A 20,271-nucleotide genomic window follows, 5' to 3' on the forward strand; every position below is an offset into this window, starting at 1 on the left:
ACCCCAGGCCAGGCACCCCCACCCAACCCCACGCCATGCACCCCCAACCCCACGCCAGGCACCCCCAACCCCACACCAGACTTCCTGGTTTCAAACCCTGGTGCAGCCAGGGCCTCACTCAGTGACCCTAGACTAACGGCTTTGCTGCTCTGTGCCTCGGTTTCCCCATCTATAAAACATGGACTTCCGGTCGCGCACGGTGGCTCACACTTGTAATCCCAACACTTTGTGAGGTCGAGGCAGGTGGATCACCTGAAGTCAGGAGTTTGAGAGCACCTGGCCGACATGGCGAAACCTGTCTCTACTAAAAATACTAAAATAAGCCAGGCAGGGTGGCTCATGCCCGGCTCATTTTAGTATTTTAGGAGGATAAAGCAGGAGGATCGCTTGAACCTGGGAGGCAGAGGTTGCAGTGAGCTGAGATTACACCACTGTACTCCAGCCTGGGCAACAGAGCGAGATTCCATCTCAAAAAAAAAAAAAAAAATGGATGTCAACAGACCACGCCCACTGCATCAAAGTGAGGGTCACCTGAGTTGACTATAAAATGCTCACAGCAACGGTGACAAACTACCCTTCCCAGAGGGCCAGATCCAGCTATTTTTGTGTGGCCAGCAAGTTTTTGTGTTTTTAATATTTTTTTTTTTGAGATGGAGTCTCGCTCTGTAGCCCAGGCTGGAGTGCAGTGGCACGATCTCGGCTCGCCGCAACCTCCGCCTTCCGGGTCCTGGTTCAAGCAGTTCTGCCTCAGCCTCCCAAGTAGCTGGGATTACAGACATGAGCCACCATGCCCAGCTAATTTTTGTATTTTTAGTAGAGACGGAGTTTCACCATGTTGGCCAGTCTGGTCTTAAACTCCCGACCTCATGATCCGCCCGCCTGAGCCTCCCAAAGTGCTGGGATTACAGGCATGAGCCACCGCGCCCAACCTAATACTTTTTACAGTTATGGTTCTTACGGGATTTTTCTTTTTCTTTCTTTTTTTTTGAGACAAAGTCTCACTCCATTGCCCAGGCTGGAGTGCAGTGGCGCGATCTTGACTTACTGCAATCTTCATCTCCTGGGTTCAGGTGATTCTCCTGCCTCAGCCTCCTGAGTAACTGGGATTACAGGCGCCTGTCACCACACCTGGCTAATTTTTGTGTTTTTTTGTAGAGTTGGGGCTTCACCATGTTGGTCAGGCTGGTCTCAAACTCCTGGGCTCAAGTGATCCACCCACCTCAGCCTCCCAAAGTGCTGGGATTACAGGTGTGAGCCACCGCGCCCGGCCTGTTTTTATTATTTATCATAACAATACTGATAAGTAGTATTTGCTACAATAATTTCGGGTAGAGAAACTTTTACGAAAGAAGTAACATAGGATAAATAGGACAAGGAGTAACTAGGTGCACGCAGGCAAGGAAGGCCTCTCAGTGGAAGTGACATCTGAAGGTTGGAAGGTCGCTCTCAAAATCTTAGCGGGCACACCAGCCGAAGGGAACAGCCCCTACAAAGGCCCTGGAGCAGGGCCACACCTGGAGTGTTGGAGGAACAGCAAGGAGGCCGGTGTGGCTGAAGCAAAGTGAGTGAGTGGGGGAGAGGGAGGAGGGGAGGAGGGGAGGGCGGGTTGTGCAGGGCCTTGTGGGCTGCAGGGAGGTCTTGGGAGCCATGGAGGGCTGCAGGCAGAGGAAGGACGGGCCCTGACTCAGGTGCTCACAGGCGCCCTCTTGTGGTTGCTGCAGGGAGGACAGACTGTGGGGGCGAGGGTGGGATCCAGGGACCAGAGTGGAGGGGTCTGCGCTGGTTCAAAGGAGGTGCGGGGGACCAAGGTGGCTGTCATGGAGCTGGAGAGAAAGGAAGAGAGATTTAGGAGACAGAATCTGACAGATGGTGCAAAATCGGGCAGGGTCCTTGCAGAGCCAGCTGCAGAATTTCTGGGGCTTGGTGCAAACTGAAACTTCAGGCTCTTCCGAGCCTGGAACCCTCTGGGATAGTTCACGCACCTGTCAAGCCGGCCCTGAGTCCGGGATACTGATGCTGGAATCTTCCAGAGCCTGGGACTAGAGGTCCCAAGAGCCCAGCTCAGCTGCCTGCTGCCTAAGCTCTGACATTCCAAGGCTGTCCTTCCCCTCTCTGTGCCTCAATTTTCTCTTCACTAAAATGGGTGTGATCCACCAGAGGGGAGGTGGGAGGCTGGAGGCTTGCCCAGCATCTCATCTGGCTCCCGGGGGCACCAGCATGGGCCCCTCCCAGCGACGGGTGGGGGATGGGACAACTTATTTCTCTCCAGGATGCAGGGTCCAGGCGCAGGTGGCAGAGGGTCGGGGGTGGGGGCGTGCAGTGCCAGAAGAACTCGATCTAGCCGGCGGCAGCGGCAGCAAAAGGGGAAGGGGTGGCCTGGCTGGGGCTCAGAAAGAGGAAACTGGAGCAGAGGAGAAGGCGGGAGCAGGGAGAAGGGGGGTTCCACCTCCCATGTCCCCAAGGGGCCATCTGTCTGCATCTCCAACCCTTCAGCTCCACCCTTCACCTGCCTCCTCACGGCTCTCCGATCCTCCGTCTCTCCAGGGGTCACATCTCTTTGACTCAAAGTCAAGAAACAGGCTTTTCTCGGCTGGGCGTGGTACCTCACGCCTGTAATCTCAGGACTTTGGGAGGCCAAGGCAACGGATCACTTGAGGTCAGGAGTTCAAGACCAGTCTGGGCAACATGGTGAAACCCCATCTCTGCTAAAAATACAAAAATTAACCCAGCGTGGTGGCTGGCACCTGTAATTCCAGCTATTCAGAAGGCTGAGGCAGGAGAATTGCTTGAACCTGGGAGGCAGAGGTTGCAGTGAACTGAGATCACGCCACTGCACTCCAGCCTGGGCAAAAGAGTGAGGCTCCATCTCCAAAAAAAAAAGGAATAAAGAAAGAAAAAGGCTTTTCTCTTGCTGTAAAGAACATTTGCACGGAAATTGTGAAAACTGACTAATGCATGTTAGCAGAGGGCGCTGAGTCATGCTTTTGATCAAGGTCCCGCGGTTTTTCCTTCTCGTGCAGCTGAAACTTGCTGAGTATTTAGTGGGGGAAAAGTATCAGGGGCCAGGCGAGGTGGCTTACACCTGTAATCCCAGCACCTTGGGAGGCTGAGGCAGGTTGATCACCTGAGGTCAGGAGTTCAAGACCAGCCTGACCAATATGGTGAAATACAAAAATTACTACTAAAATACAAAAATTAGCTGGGCAGGGAGGTGCATGCCTGTAGTCCCAGTTACTCAGGAGGCTGAGGCAGGAGAATCCCTTGAACCCAGAAGGCGGAGATTGCAGTGAGCTATGATCACACTACTACACTCCAGCCTGGATGACAGAGCGAAATTCTGTCTCGGAAAAAAGAAAGAAAGAAAGAATCAGGTCTGCAACTTAGCAGAAAATGGTTCAGAAAACAATGTATATGCTTGGGCCGGGCGTGGTGGCTCATGCCTGTAAACCCAGTGCTTGGGAGGCTAAGGAAGGAGGGCAACTTGGGCTAATGAGTTCAAGACCAGCCTGGGCAATATAGTGAGACCCCATCTCTATGAAAAAAATATACATATATATATATATATATATATATATATGTACACACCCCATCTCTTATATATATAGAAATAATATAAATATTATATATTTATATATATTTAAATATATAAATGTATACATAAATTTATAAATATATAAATTTTTAATATAAAAATATAATTTATAAATAAATTATAATTTATACTTATATTTAAAATATATTTATAAATTATATTATATATTTATATATTATATTATATTTGTATTACATTTAATAATTATTATATTTAATTAATATAATTATTATTCTATTTAAATACCTATATATTATATATTATATATAAATATACTTATGATATATATTATATATAAATATATAATTATATTTATATATAATATATATTACATTTATAAATTTATAATATAAAATATTTGTAATATAAAATATAATTTTTATATTATATATAATAAAAAATATATTTATTTAGTAAGACGTGGTGGCGCACACCTGTAGTTCCAGCTACTCAGGAGGCTGAGGCAGGAGGATCATTTGAGCCCAGGAGGTCGAGGCTGCAATGAGCCATGATTACATCACTGCACTCCAGCCTGGGTGACAGAGCAAGACCTGTGTCAAATTAAAGACAAAAAGTTTGCAAAAAAAATAAAAGGCCAGGTGAGGTGGTTCAGGCCTGTAATCCCAGCACTTTGGGAGGCCAAGGCAGGTGGACTCACCTGAAGTCAGGAGTTCAAGGCCAGCCTGGCTGACATGGTGAAACCCCATCTCTACTAAAAATACAAAAATTAGCCAGGCATGGTGGCGGGCACCTCTAATCGCAGCTACTCGGGAGGCTGAGGCAGAGAACGGCTTGAACTCGGGAGGTGGAGGTTGCAGTGAGCCAAGATCGTGCCACTGCACTCCAGCCTGGGTGACAGAGCAAGACTCCGTCTCGAAAAAATAAAAATACAAAAAGACTCAAACGACAACATCCCCCAGGGCCCACAGTCTGAAATTCTCAGATGGAGAGCTGTGGGAGCTTCAGAGTCCAGGATTTGTCCATGTTAGGATGGGGACGTGTCGACTGACTGCTATTCCTGCAGCAGAATGTAGGAATGGAGTCAGTGAAATAAACCAATGTCCTCCCGCCGGTTTCTCTGCGTTTCTCACAGAGACAGTGTGGGGGACCATCCCGTTTTTGGAGCATTGGCTAGTAGCAGAAGGGACTGTGAGTTTGCTGGCCCGTCATTGGGTGTCTGGTGAGCTAAGAGCTGGAGTCACACCGTCTCTCCTGAGCCTCACCATGAGAGGGGGACAACTCGTAGCCCCGTTTTCATATGGGGAAACTGAGTCTCGGGTCCGTTGAGGGAATTGCTGTGTGTTGCGCAATTCTCTCGACCGTGCTGGTGAATGGCGGACTGGGATTCAAACTCAGTTCTGTTTCAGTCCAGAGCCTGTGGGCTTTCATTTTTTGAGGCAGGGTCTCTCTCTGTCACCCAGGCTGGGGTGCAGTGGCGCGATCTCGGCTCACTGCAACCTCCGCCTCCCAGGTTCAAGTGATTCTCCTGCCTCAGCCTCCTGAGTAGCTGGGATTACAGCTGCCTGCCACCACGCCTGGCTAATTATAATTTTTGTATTTTTAGTAGAGACGGGGTTTTGTCATGTTGGCCAGGCTGATCTCAAACTCCTGGCCTCAAGGGAGCTGCCCGCCTTGGCCTCCTCAAGTGCTGGGATGACAGGCATGAGGTACCTCGAGCCCATGGCTTCTAAATTATTATGCCTGGAGGTTCCTTCACCCTGCCTGAATAATTATAATAATCATAATAAAAATTACAGCGAGCATGATTTAAATCTTACCTTCTTCCCAAGCCTGAGCCAAGAGACTCTATGTATCCCCAGTTAATCCTCACAGATTCTATTATTTTCCCCATGTGCAAATGAGGGGAGGATCAGAGAGGCTAAGTGCCTTGCCTAGGGTCACACAGCAAGTAGAACCCCAGGAGAGGAAACTGGGGTCCTGTGAGTCCTTCACTAACAAAACAGGGTGTGGCCAGTTGAGCTGAGGTAGGCGTCATTAACATGTCACTTAAAGTGATGTTTTTACCAACCCTGGGAAGCTAGACAGCTCCTTGGGGTGCAGCATTGAACCCAACTGCTGAGGACTGGACGTTTTGGGTTCCTGTCCCTTAACTTCCTTCCAACTCTCAGATTTGATTTTATTTTTTCTTCTTGAGACGGCGTCTCACTCTGTCACCCAGGCTGGAGTGCAATGGCACAATCTCAGCTCACTGCAACCTCTGCCTCCCAGGTTCAAGCAATTCTCCTGCCTCAGCCTCCGAAGCAGCTGGGATTACAGGTGTGCACCACCACACCTGGCTAATATTTTTATTTTTACATGTTGGCCAGGCCGGTCTCGAACTCCTGGCCTCAAGTGATCCACCCCTCCTCAGCCTCCCACAGTGCAGGAATAACAGGCCTGAGCCTCCACGCCCGTCCAGGACTGGCCCCTTTGAGCTTCTGTCCCCTGACTGTCTTCCAACTCTCAAATCTTGAGTTCACCCCAAAAGTGCAGAGAACAGACAGAATTGTCACCAAGCAACGGTCGGCTTCATTTTGCTGCGATGCACTGATTTTGTTTTTCCTCTTCTGTTTTGTTATAGGAAAAACACGATAATCCCGTTGCCACCCGCAACACGGACGTCGTGACTCAGGAAGGGGCCATAGCCCGTAACCAGTCTAAACAGCCGTAACCAGAGACCCCTCTTTGCACCCGTGGCTGTCCTGAAGCCACAAAGGATTCTGGGACCCTCCAGGGCCCTCCTCCCACTACAACCCCCCAGCCCCCAGCTCCTGGGTAGATATGGGTGGGGGGTGATCTGTTTTGGGACACCCACCGAAGGCCGTGGGGCCCAGACGGGAAGTTCCCGCTTCCTTCGGGGCATGGAGGAGAGGAGGAAGTGGAACCAGTCAGATGCCAGGAAGGAACTGGGTTAACCGTGCCAAGCCCTGGCCCTCACAAGGCAGCTGGGGGCAGCTATGTGCCGAGTCCAGCACCAGCCGTCACAGGACACGCGGCTGCCAGGGACCGGGAGAGCCAGGCTGGGAAGCCAGACGGGGCGGGAGGCTCGGCCTCTCAGTCCCGCTCTGGCTCAGGCTGACTGCTGATCCCCGATAAATCCTGCTCCCACCTTGGGCCTCATTTTCCCCATCTGGGGCTGGGGTTCTGTGGTGTTTCTGTCCCCAAGGCAGTCATGAGCACGGACTTCAGCACCAGAATTCTAGGTGTGAGTCCCAGCTGTGTGACCTTCGGCAAGTCGCCCCAGCTCTCCGAGCCTCAGCTCACCCTCAAAGTACAAAGAACAGCCCAGACGCGGTGGCTCACACCTGTAATCCCGTCACTTTGGGGAGGCCAAGGCAGGTGGATCACCAGGTCAGGAGTTTGAGACCAGCCTGACCAACATGGAGAAACCCCATCTCTACTAAAAATACAAAATTAGCCAGGCCTCGTGGCGGATGCCTGTAGTTCCAGCTACTCGGGAGGCTGAGGCAGGAGAATCACTTGAACCTGGGAGGCAGAGGTTGCAGTGAGCTGAGATCACACCACTGCACTCCAGCTTGGGCAATAAGAGCTAAACTCCATCTCAAAAATAAATAAATAAATAAAAAAGTAGCCAAGCGTGATGGCACACGCCGTAATCCCAGCTACTGAGGAAACTGAGGCAAGAGGATCACTTGAACCCGGGAGGCAGAAGTTGCAGTGAGCTGAGATTGTACCACCGCACTCCAGCCTGGGGGACAAAGTAAGACTCCGTCCCCCTCCCCAAAAAAACGATCATTTGGCCGGGCGCGGTGGCTCAAGCCTGTAATCCTAGCACTTTGGGAGGCCGAGGTGGGCGGATCACCAGGTCAAGAGATCAAGACCATCCTGGCCAACATGGTGAAACCCCGTCTCTACTAAAAATACAAAAATTAGCTGGGCATGGTGGCACACGCCTGTAGTCCCAGCTCCTTGGGAGGCTGAGGGAGGAGAATTGCTTGAACCCGGGAGGCGGAGGTTGAGGTGAGTCGAGATTGTGCCACTGTACTCCAGCCTGGTGCCTGGCAACAGAGTGAGACTCTGTCTCAAAAAAAAAAAAAAAAAGGTAATTTTTTTAAAAAGTGCTAACAACAGAACGGGTCCCTTTCACGGCTTTATTTTGTTGTTTTGTTAGCTTTCTTTTTTCTTTTTTTTGTTTTTGTTTTTGTTTAGAGACTGGGTCTCGCCATGTTGTCCAGGCTGGTCTTGAACTCCTGGGCTCAAGCGATCCTCCTGCCTTAGCCTCCCGAGTAACTGGGACTACAGGCACATGCCGCCATGCCCGGCTCACAGCTTCGATCTGACTCTTCCCCCTTCCCCAATATGAGGATTGCTTCACGTCAGGGACAGACCCACCCCCACCCTCGTGCTTTCTGCCATCTTCCTCAAACGGATTAGCCACCTCCAGAGAAAAAACAGCATTTGGATTCAATTCCTGTTTCCAAGAAGGGACAGAGGTCTAGAGGCAGCCCTCAGACCTGCCTCCAGGGACGGGGTGGTTTAAACCACAGTCCGCAGTGCTACCATCCGTGCCTGGGGACTTAGATGACGTACCCTGCCCTCCATCAGTAGAGGAGGCTTCCTGCTTTGGGGCCGGCTGAGTAGTGCCCAGAGTGATATGTGGAAGGGATATCCCAGCTCCAGGAAGACACGATACAATATCTGGGGGAAATCTCCCCCGAAAGGATTCATTCATTCATTATTCATTCATTCATAAAGTATTTCTTTTTTTTTCTTTTTTTTTTTTTTTTTTTTGAGGCAGAGTCTTATTCTGTCACCACTCACTAAAACCTCCATCTCCCGGGTTCAAGCAATTCTCCTGTCTCAGCCTTCCGAGTAGCTGGCACTACAGGCGCGTGCCATCATGCCCAGCTAATTTTTTGTATTTTAGTAGAAACCGGGTTTCACCCTGTTGGTCAGGCTGGTCTCAAACTCTTGACCTCTTGGTCCGCCCGCCTCGGCCTCCCAAAGTGCTTGGGATTACAGGTGTGAGCCACCGCGCCCGGCCTCATAAAGCATTTCTTGAGCATCTACTATATGGCAGGCTCATTGTACATCAGTGCTAGATTCTGGAGACATAGGGATGAAGAAGACAGATGTGGTCCCTACCCTTTTGCTGCTTACCGTATAACTGGAGAGGTAAACAATAAACAGGGAAACTGGCCGGGCGCGGTGGCTCACGCCTGTAATCCCAGCACTTTCAGAGGCCGAGGCAGGCGGATCACAAGGTCAGGAGTTCAAGACCAGCCTAACCAACATGACGAAACCCCATCTCTACTAAAAACACAATAAATTAGCTGGGCGTAGTGGCGCACGCCTGTAATCCCAGCTGCTCAGGAGGCTGAGGCAGGAGAATCGCTTGAACCTGGGAGGCAGAGTTTGCAGTGAGCTGAGATCACACCACTGCACTCCAGCCCGGATGACAGAGGGAGACCCCGTCTCAAAAAAAAAAAAAAAAAAAAAAAAAACTAAATGAATAGTGAGGGCCAGGAAGAAAAATCAAACAGAGGAAGGGGAAGGAGAAGATAGAGTGTCTTTGTAGCTAGGGTAGTCAGGGAAGACTTCTCTGAGGAGGCGACACTTGGGTGAAGGTCTATGTGGCATGAGAGGGCCAGCCAGGGAAAGCTCAGGGATAAATGACCTTCAGGTGTTCAGAGCACTAACCGTGATAAACCCCCAGCTTCACAGAGGAAGAACAAATGAGCAAAGGCAGAAATGACCAATAGCAAGAACAAAAGAGGGGACATCACTGCAGATCCTACAGACAGTAGAAGGAGAACAAGAGAATGTTACAAATGTTACGTCAATACATTTGATAACACAGCCAGAACGGACACATTCTTTAAAAGACGCAAATGATCAAAATCCACACAAGAAGAAGTAGATAGCCTAAGTAGCCCTATTTATTTGAAATGACCAATAAGACATATCAATGTGATATAATATGTCAAATATATAAAAATACATAGACAGATAGATTTTTGTTTTTTGAGATGGAGTTTCACTATTGTTGCCCAGGCTGGAGTGCAGTGGCATAATCTCGGCTCACTGCAACCTCTGCCTCCCAGATTCAAGCAATTCTCCTGCCTCAGCCTCCTGAGTCGCTGGGACTATAAGCACGCACCACCACGCCCAGCTAATTTTTGTATTTTTAGTAGAGACGGGGTTTCACCATATTGGCCAGGCTGGTCTCAAACTCCTGACCTAAAACAGTCCACTCGCCTCGGCCTCCCAGAGTGCTAGGATTACAGGCGTGAACCACTGCGCCAGGCCGCTACCAAACATTTAAGGAAAAAAAAAAGAGATACTCCATGAAGAGCCAAGAAGCTGGGTGGCCAGTGCCGAAGGACTGATTATGACAGAAAACAGCAGCAGCTGGGGCAGAGAGGTCAAGGGGGGCCAGGGTCTGGATTTGACACCATAGCAGATTTTGCCGGAGAAATAAGTGGGTGAAAAAAATTTTTTTTTTTTTGAGACAGAGTCAGCTTTGCTCTGACGCACAGGCTGGCGTGCAGTGGCGTGATCATAGCTCACTGCAGCCTTGATCTTCCAGGCTCAAGTGATCCTCTTACCTCAGCCTCCCAAGTAGCTCAGACCACGGTGTACACCACCATGCCTGACTAATTATTTTATTTTTTGTAGAGACAGGATCTTGCTATGTTGCCGACGCTGGCCTCAAACTCTTGAGCTCAAGCAATTCTCCCATCTAGGCCTCCCATAGTACTAAGATTACAGGCATGAGCCACCGCGCCTGGCCAAGGACCCTCTCAACTCTAGCCCTGATCCCTCCTGCTGAACTAGATAAAAAGAATATTTCAGGTGGATCACCTGAGGTCAGGAGTTTGAGACCAGCCTGGCCAACATGGTAAAGCCCCGTCTCTCCTAAAAATACAAAAGTTAGCCGGGCATGGTGGTGGGCACCTGTAGTTCCAGTTAGGAGGCTGAGGCCAAAGAATCACTTGAACCCAGGAGACAGAGATTTCAGTGAGCTGAGATCGCGCCACTGTGCTCCAGCCTGGGTGTCAAAGTGAAATTCCATCTCAAATAAAAATAAAAATAAAAATAAGGCTGGGCGTGGTGGCTCACACCTGTAATCCCAGCACTTTGGGAGGCCGAGGAGGGTGGATCACGAGGTCAGGAGTTCAAGACCAGCCTGGCCAACAAAGTGAAACTCTGTCTCTACTAAAAATACAAAAATTAGCTGGGCATGGTGGTGCGTACCTGTAATCCCAGCTACTCTGGAGGCTGAGGCAGGAGAATCGCTTGAACCCAGGAGGTGGAAGTTGCAGTGATCTGAGATCTCGCCACTGCACTCCAGCCTGGGCGACAGAGCAAGACTTCATCTCAAAAATAAAATAAAATAAAAAGAAAGAAAAGAATAAAAACCATGTGAAGGTGCAGTTCCCGGCGTCCCCTCCTTCCCACTCGATTTCCTGTCTCTTTCCTCTCCGGCTGCCTCTTTCCACTGAACGAGGGAAGGATGATGGCGACCATCACAGGATGCCCAGGCTCTTTGCCCGGGACATACACATGTGAGTCCAGAAGATGACATCTTCTCCAGCCCCCAGCCCAGGGTTCAGGGATCCCAGGAGACCCTCCCAGGCTACATCCCCGGGCTTAAACCAACAGGACTATAATCAGGGAAAGGTGGTTGGGGCAATGAGGTGTAGGAATGAGAAGACCGTGATGCTTCAGAGATCAGAATTTTTTTTTTTTTGAGATGGAGTTTCGTTCTTGTTGCCCAGACTGGAGTGCAGTGGTGCAGTCTTGGTTCACTGCAACCTCTGCCTCCCAGTTTCAAGCTATTCCCCTGCCTCAGCCTCCCGAGTAGCTGGGATTACAGGTGCCTGCCACCACACCCAGCTAATTTTTTTTTTTTTTTAATTTTAGTAGAGACAGGGTTTTGCCATGTTGGCCAGGCTGGTCTCGAACTCCTGGCCATCTGCCCACCTCGATCTCCCGAAGTGCTGGGATTACAGGCCTGATTTTTTTTCTTTTTTTTTTTTTCTTGAGACAGTCTTTATCTGTCACCTAGGCTGAGTGCAGTGGCACCATCTCAGTTCACTGCAACCTCTGCCTCCTAGGTTCAAGCAATTCTCCTGCCTCAGCCTCCCGAGTAGCTGAGATTACAGGCGTGCACCACCATACCCGGCTAATTTTTTGCATTTTTAGTAGAGATGGTGCTTCACTGTGTTGGCCAGGCTGGTCTCAATCCCCTGACATCGTGATCCGCCCACCTCGGCCTCCCAAAGTGCTGGGATTGCAGACGTGAGCCACTATCCCCCGCTAATTTTTAGAATTTTAGTAGAGATGGGGCTTCACCATGTTGGCCTGGCTGTGTCTTGAACTCCTGACCTCTGTTCCACCCACCTCGGCCTCCCAAAGTGCTGGAATCATAGGCTGGAGCCACCGCGCCCGGCCAGAGTTCAGAATCTTGAAGCCTTAGTGACGCCAGCTCCCCATCTGAAGCCCCAGCCATCGCCCCGTTTTGTTTTCCCCTAGATCTTTTTGTTGCTGGAATTATTTTATCTGCTCATGAGTTTACAGACTGAATGTCTTGGCTCCTTTACTGGAAATGACATTCAGGAAGACAGAAACATCTTTCTCTGCTGGGTGCGGTGTCCCTGGGAGTTACTCAGTAAATCTTGAATGAATGAATGAATGAATGAATGAACAAATGAACCAATCAATCCATCCTTTCTCGCCCCCAAACAAGCCCTAGGCAAGTCCTCTCCAGCCGTGGCAGGGACCTAAAGACGAGAAGGAGCGTGCTGAGCCCTCTGGAGACGGAGGAGAGGCTGGAGCCGGCCCCTCCCTTGCGGGCGGGCTGGCCAGAACGGGTTGCACACCTGAGCTCATCATTCCCTTGCTGTGACACAGGCAGGTAGGGCGGGCTGGGCCTGCCTGACAAGGGGCCGGCCGAGTCACGTCTGCTGCTGTGTGCGCCCCGTGCAGTGGACAGGCCTGGGCACCAGCGCTGCTCTCATGTTGGACAAGTAACTTGGGCTCTCTGAGCCTCAGTCTTTCTCATCTGGAAGATGGGTTCCCAGGCTCCCGATTCCCTGGGAAGAGGCGAGGCCTCCGTGATGCCAATGTCTGACCTAGCCTGGTCCTCCCCCTTGCCTGGATGCCCCTGCCAGCTGCCTGCTGCCCACCGGCCCTGGACTCACCCAAAAGCAGCAGCTTGAGCTCCCCGCGGTCCTGCTTCTTCTGCTCTAAGAGGATCCTGTTGATCTCCTGGTCCACCCGGGCAGCGGCCTTCTCATCCTCCGTCAGGCACCATGGGCAGCAGCGCCAGGTCAGCGAGCGTGCCATGGTTCAGTGGCCTCAGATGTCACGGGGTGGCATCGCCCCCGGGTCCCCGCTACCCAGGGCACCCCCCAGCCCAGCCAGCCCTGGAGAGGGCTCCGGGCAGCCGGGTGCACAGGGGGGCTGCCTTCTTCTTGGGGGGCCACCCTCCAGGGACCCAGACTTCCTTGCCTGGAACACCCAGGAAGCTCAGCTCAGCAGTGGCAAGGCTTGAGTGCTGGAAACAGGGTGGGGACGGGAGGAGGTGGGGAGGCTCAGGGCTCCCCGCCCACCACCAGACCTGCCCAGACCCGGCCCAACAGGTTGACGGTGAAGGGTGCCGGGAGAGGGTGAGGTGGGGGCCCCACGGAGGGCGGGGCGGTGGCGGGAAAATCCCCACCACAAACCGGGTTCTGTGAGGCCACGGGGCCTTCTTCCTCCTTTTGGAGAAGGGGCGGCCGCTCCTCCTCGGGCCTCGCCTGGAGCTGTCCCCTCCTCTGAGCCAATTAGAAACTATCAGACCCATGCTACTGCTGAGATATTTATTTATTTATGAGACGGAGTTTCGCTCTTGTTGCCAGGCCAGAGTGCAGTGGCGCTATCTTGGCTCACTGCAACCTCCACCTCCCAGGTTCAAGCGATTCTCCTGCCTCAGCCTCCCGAGTAGCTGGGATTACAGGCACCCGCCATCACACCGGGCTAATTTTGTATTTTTTAGTAGAGATGGGGTTTAGCCATGTTGATCAGGCTGGTCTCAAACTCCCGACCTCAAGTGACCCGCCTGCCTCGGCCTCCCAAAGTGTGATTACAGGCGTGAGCCACTGCACCAAGCTAATTTTGTATTTTTTTAGTATAGATGGGGCTTCTCCATGTTGGTCAGGCTGGTCTCGAACTCCAGACCTCAGGTGATCTGCCCGCCTGGGCCTCCCAAAGTACTGGGATTACAGATGTGAGTCACTGTGCCCGGCCCTGCTAATATATTTTTAAGAAACAGCTGAGGCCAGGCGGCATGGACCGTTTCCAAGCCTCTGCCATGGGCCGGCTTTATACTCCCATCACCCTGCAGTTACTACTGTCATCCCTGTTTGACAGACGAGGAAGTTGAGGCTCAGAGCAGGGGAGTGACAGCCAGGGCTGGGACAAAACAGAGCCGGGAGCCCGTCCCTCACCTGTGAGGCCCCAGAGTCTAGATGGCCACCAGGCAGATTCCGGGCAGGCCAGCCCTTCACTGTTTGAGCATAAATGGAGCACCAACTGTATGCCAGGCACCATAGTCAAGAAACACAGGCCGGGCACAGTGGCTCACGCCTGTAATCCCAGCATTGTGGGAGGTCGAGCCAGGCAGATCACGAGGTCAGGAGATCGAGACCATCCTGGACAACATGGTGAAAGCCCGTCTCTACTAAATATAAAAAATAGCTGGGCATGGTGGCAGGTGCCTGCAGTCCCAGCTACTCAGGAGGTTGAGGCAGGGGAATCACTTGAACCCGGGAGGCAGAAGTTGAAGTGAGCCAAGATCACACCACTGCCCTCCAGCGTGGGCAACACAGCAAGACTCCATCTCAAAAAAAAAGAGAGAGAGAAAGAGAGAGACAGATCCCAGACCTCCTTACCTAAGGTTCTAGTTGGAGAACAGATAATTAAATAAATTTTAGGCCAGGCGCAGTAGCTCACGGTAATCCCTGCACTTTGGGAGGCCGAGGCAGGTGGATCACCTGAGGTCAGGAGTTCAAGATCAGCCTGACCAACATGGTGAAACCCATCTCTACTAAAAATACAAAAATTGGCCGGGCATGGTGACTCACGCCTACAATCCTAGCACTCTGGGAGGCCAAGGCAGGGGGATCACCTGAGGTCAGGAGTTCAAAACCAGCCTGGCCAACAGGGCGAAACCCGTCTCTACTAAAAATACAAAAAAGTTAGCTGGGCATGGTAGTATGCGCCTGTAATCCCAGCTACTCTGGAGGCTGAGACAGGAGAATCACTTGATCCTAGGAGGCGGAGATTGCAGTGAGCTGAGATCACAACACTGTACTCCAGCCTGGGCGACAGAGTGAGACTCTGTCTCAAAAAATAAAATAAAATAAAATAATATGGCCATGTGTGGCGGCTCACAGCTGTAATTTTTATTATGTTAGGAAGCCGAGGAGGGAGGATCACTTGAGGTCAGGAATTCAAGACCAGCCTGGCCAACATGGTGAAACCCCAATTCTACTAAAAATACAAAAATTAGCTGGGCGTGGTGGCACGCACCTGTAGTCCCAACTACTTGGGAGGCTGAGGGAGGAGGATCACTTGAATCCCGAAGGTGGAGGCTGCAATGAGCTAAGGTCATAACACTGCACTCTAGCCTGGGCGATAAAGTGAAACCCTGTTGTCAAAAACAAAATTTTTAAAAAGTATATATATACACACACACACACACACACATTTTTAATACACACATATACACATCTATATGCATACATGTATATTAAATATACATTAAAATATACATATATGTATACATAGACACATACATATAAAATATACGTGTATATACATACTTTTACACACCTAAGCCTGTTGGATGGTGAAATTCTGCGAGAGGAATAAAGCAGAGCTGTTTCTCGAGAGGTTCAAGGCTGTTGCTTGAATGGGTCAGCGAAGGTGATGCAGACAAGCGGTATTCGGATCAGGAGAAGTCAGACAGGCTGACTGGGAGTAAGAGGGACTTTAGGGGTGGACTCAACGGTCCAGAGACCTTCCCGGGGAGGGCCATCAGGCCACCCTGTCCTCATCCCTCTGGGACTTCAGGGGCCTAGAAGTGAGCTGGCGGCAGCTTGGTGAAAACGCTGCTGCTTCCTAGATACTCAGAGCCAGAGTGTTTGGGTGAAGATTCCTCACCCCCATGGAGAGGCTGTAGAAAATTCTAGAAAGTTCTGGACCAAAACTCTCCTTCCCAAGAGATACACATAGTTCGGGGGCCTCTGGTGCCTTTACAGATAAGGCAAGGTTCAGAGAGGGCTAGGGACACGCCCAGGGTCACACAGCCATTGGCAGCCACCGTCCCCGCCTCCTCTCAACCCCAGGGCTGGGTGACAGCTGTTGACACGGCCTCAGCGGCCCAGCACGAACGTGCGGTTTTCTCCACTGTTGATTCATAACGAATGGCAGATGGGAAGTACGATAGGGCCCCCGTCCGGTCACTGGGCGGGCAGGTGCCGTCTGCCCACCCAGCCACCCACCTTCCTGCCCCTAACCGGATGGCAGCGACGAGGGGCACTCCCAGCAGGGACAGACGAAGAAATGCAGACATAGGTGGCGGCCGTGCAGACCTTCCAGGTGGCTGAAACAGAAATGACCCGAGGAGGAGGCTGAGCCAGAGGCCCTACAGGGCAAGAGCCCAGGGGACCACCCTCCTGGCGTCTCCCTGCTGGCGTTTCCAGACGGGATGCCAGCACCCACCGTCTTCACAGTCTGGACCAGGGTGGGAGACCCTTACTTTAATACCTTCTGTGGCTCCCATTGGCCTCACAACAAATGAGCCAACTCCCGAGATCCCGGCCTCAGCTCTGCCCACTTCTTCGGCTTCTGGGCAAAGCTCCCTTGCAGTTCCCCAAACGGGCAAAGCTACTTCCTCGCCACATGCTGCCCGCCGTACTGGGCATCTGTCGTGTATTATTAGTTCAATTGGGAACAGCAGGGTGAGCATGCATGGGTAGAAAATATGTATATTATATATATAATATCTATAAAATAGATATATATATAATACAAATAAAATAGATATATATAAATATATAATATATAATATCTATAATATCTATAATATATATAATATAAATATCATATATATAATATATTATATATATATATATTTTTTTTTTTTTTTCCCCGAGACAGGGTCTCGCTCTGTCACCCAGGCTCAGTGCAACCTCCGCCTCCTGGGTACAAGTAATTCTCCTGCCTCAGCCTCCCGAGTAGCAGGGATTACAGGCACCTCCGGCTAATTTTTGTATTTTCAGTAGAGACGGGGTTTCACCATGCTGGTCAGGCTGGTCTTGAACTCCTGACCTCATGATCCACCTGTCTCAGCCTCCCAAAGTGCTGAGATTACAGGCATGAGTCACCGCGCCCAACCTGTAGAAAATATTTCTTTCAGAAAATGCATAAAAGCTGAATGTGTCACCTAATAAACTGTTGCAAAGCTGGTATGCACAGGATCCACTGAGGCCAAAAGTAAGGACATTATCAGGCCGGGCGCGGCAGCTCAAGCCTGTAATCCCAGCACTTTGGGAAACTGAGGCGGGCAGATCACCTGAGGTCAGGAGTTCGAGACCAGTCTGGCCAACATGGTGAAACCTCGTCTCTACTAAAAATACAAAACTTAGCCAGGTGTGGTCTGTGGTGGTGCGTGCATGTAATCCCAGCTACTCAGGAAGCTGGGCCATGAGGTTGCAGTGAGCTGAGATGGCGCCATTGCACTCCAGCCTGAGCAACAGAGTGAGACTCTGTCTCACAAAAAAGGAAAAAAAGACATAGCCGGGAGCAGTGGTTCACGCCTGTAATCCCAGCACTTTGGGAGGTGGAGGCAGGCGGATCACGAGGTCAAGAGAGAGACCAGCCTGGCCAACATGGTGAAACCCTGTCTCTACTAAAAACATGAAAATTAGCCGGGCATGGTGGTGCGTGCCTGTAATCCCAGCTACTCAGGAGGCTGAGTCAGGAGAATCTCTTGAACCCAGGAGGCAGACGTTGCAGTGAGCCGAGATCAAGCCACTGCACTTCAGCCTGGCGACAGAGCAAGACTTCGTCCCAAAAAGAAGACATTATCAGCCCCACGAAGCCCCCTAGTGTTTGTTCCCATAGTGATCGCCACCTTCCCCTCAGCAGTAAGTATCATTCTGCCTTCTACGGTATGAACATTTATTTCCAGGTTTGGGAGGTATTTTTTGCTAATAAGATTTATTTCAGCTCCGCGTGTTTGCTCACACCTGTAAAAGCACCTTCAGCACTTTGGGAGGCTGAAGTGGGACCATTGCCTGAACCCAGGAGTTCGAGACCAGCCTGGGCAACAGAGTGAGACCCCACTTTTTTTGAATCTTTGTTCTTTTCTTTTTTGGGGGGAGGGACGCAGTTTCATTCTTGTCGCCCAGGCTGGAGTCCAATGGCACAGTCTTGGCTCGCTGCAACCTCCGCCTCCTGGTGAGACCCTATTTCTAAAAAAAACTAAATTAGCCAGGGGTGGCGGCTCTTGCCTGTGGTCCCAGCTACTCTGGAGGCCGAGGTGGGATTGCTTGGCCAGGGACGTTGAGGCTGCAGTGAGCTATGATCGAACCACTGCACTCCAGCCTGGGTGACAGAGTGGTGCTCTGGTCTCAGAAAAAAAAAAAAGAGGTCGGGCGTGGTGGCTCACGCCTATAATCCCAGCACTTTGGGAGGCCGAGACGGGTGGATCACGAGGTCAACAGATCGAGACCATCCTGGTCAACATGGTGAAACCCCGTCTCTACTAAAAAATACAAAAATTAGCTGGGCATGGTGGCGCGCGCCTGTAGTCCCAGCTACTCGGGAGGCTGAGGCAGGAGAATTGCCTGAACCCAGGAGGCAGAGGTTGTGGTGAGCCGAGATCGCGCCATTGCACTCCAGCCTGGGTAACAAGAGCGAAACTCCGTCTCGAAAAAAAAAAAAAAAAAAAAGGATTTCTTTTGTTTTTAATTGTTTAAATTTATGTTTATGTAGCATTATATTTACTTTCATTTTTTCTTTTTCTTTTCTTTTTTTGAGACAGAGTTTCACTTTTGTTGCCCAGGCTGGAGTGCAGTGGCGTAATCTCAGCTCACCGCAACTTCTGCCTCCCGGGTTCAAGCGATTCTCCTGCCTCAGCCACCACAATAGCTGCGATTACAGGCATGCACCACCACTCCTGGCTAATTTTGCATTTTTAGAAGAGATGGAGTTTCTCCCTGTTGGTCAGGCTGGTCTCAAACCTCCAACCCCAGGTGATCCACCCGCCTCGGCCTCCCAAAGTGCTGGGATTACAGGCGTGAGCCACCATGCCCGGCTGGACTTTTTAAATCCTAAAAATCATGGTGAATTTTTGCCAGTTTTGAACTTTATGCAAACAGAATTACATAAAATGAATTCGGGTGCATCTGGCTTCTATCATTTAACGTGCTGTGTGTGTGATGAATTCATATTTTGCACATGGTTGTGGTTCATTAATCCTGATTGTCACAGACTATTCCTCTGGGTGAATAAGCTACAATCTATTCGTTCATTCTGCTGTTGATGGACATTTGGTTCGATTTCAGTTTGGGTCTGTAATCAACAGGATGGCTATGGACATTTGGTACGTATCTTTTGTGATGATATGTATGGCTTTCTGTGGGTCAATATCCAGTGGTAGAATTGCTGGGTTATAAAGTATTTCCTAGATATTAACTATCTTTTGCCAAAGTGCATGGACCAATTTACACTTCTTTTTTTTTTTTTGAGACAGAGTTTCGCTCTTGTTACCCAGGCTGGAGTGCAATGGCGCGATCTCAGCTCACCGCAACCTCCGCCTCCTGGGTTCAGGCAATTCTCCTGCCTCAGCCTCCCGAGTAGCTGGGATTACAGGCGCGCACCACATGCCCAGCTAATTTTTGTATTTTTTTAGTAGAGACAGGGTTTCACCTTGTTGACCAGGATAGTCTCGATCTCTTGACCTCGTGATCCACCCGCCTCGGCCTCCCAAAGTCCTGGGATTATAGGCGTGAGCCACCGCGCCCGGCCCTCCAATTTACAGTTCTAATAACTCCAAGTTCTTTTCTTTTGTTTCTGTTTTGAGACAGTCTTGCTCTGTCGCCCAGGCTGGAGTGCAGTGGCGTGATCTCAGCTCACTGCAACCTCTGCCTCCTAGGTTCAAGCAATTCTCCTACCTCAGCCTCCCGTGTAGCTGGGATTACAGGTGCCCACCACCACAACTGGCTAATTTTTTTTTTTTTTTTTTTTTTGTATTTTTAGTAGAGATGGGGTTTCACTATGTTGGCCAGGCTGGTCTCGAACTCCTGATCTTGTGATCTGCCTGCCTTGGCCTCCCAAAGTGCTGGGGTTACAGGTGTGAGCCACCGCGCCCGGCCAACTCCAAGTTTTTTATCTTTCTATTTTTAAGAGTCTCACTCTGTTGCCCAGGATGGAGCGCAATGGCCTCTGCCTCCCGAGTTCAAGTGATTCTCCTGCATCAGCCTCCTGATTAGCTGGGACTACAGTCGTCCACCACCACGCCCGGCTATTTTTTGTATTTTTGGTAGAGACAGAGTTTCACCGTGTTGACCAGACTGGTCTCAAACTCCTGACTTCAAGTGATCCGCCCACCTCGGCCTCCCAAAGTGCTGGGATTACAGGCATGAGCCACTGCGCCCAGCTAA

The 20,271-nt window shown here is 50.6% G+C and overlaps 1 protein-coding gene across 2 annotated transcripts in view; it reads right to left on the bottom strand.

Moving 5' to 3' along the window:
- The window catches only part of GNA15 (G protein subunit alpha 15), a 31,925-nt gene extending 18,588 nt beyond the window's left edge, over positions 1-13,337 (bottom strand). Inside the window, exon 1 of one of the 2 annotated variants that reach the window (XM_012436412.3) lies at positions 12,760-13,337. In XM_012436412.3, the coding sequence (XP_012291835.1) occupies positions 12,760-12,904 (145 nt within the window). In that variant the 5' untranslated portion in view covers positions 12,905-13,337. Of the gene's footprint in view, positions 1-1,982; positions 2,123-12,759 lie in introns of those variants that run through there. The other variant, XM_012436414.2, reaches the window with a different exon arrangement.
- Between the last annotated feature and the right edge of the window lie 6,934 nt (positions 13,338-20,271).

The sequence above is a fragment of the Aotus nancymaae genome, unplaced genomic scaffold, assembly GCF_030222135.1.
Source record: "Aotus nancymaae isolate 86718 unplaced genomic scaffold, 86718_ANA_hifiasm-v0.15.2.pri h1tg000028l, whole genome shotgun sequence".
Classification (NCBI taxonomy): domain Eukaryota; kingdom Metazoa; phylum Chordata; class Mammalia; order Primates; family Aotidae; genus Aotus; species Aotus nancymaae.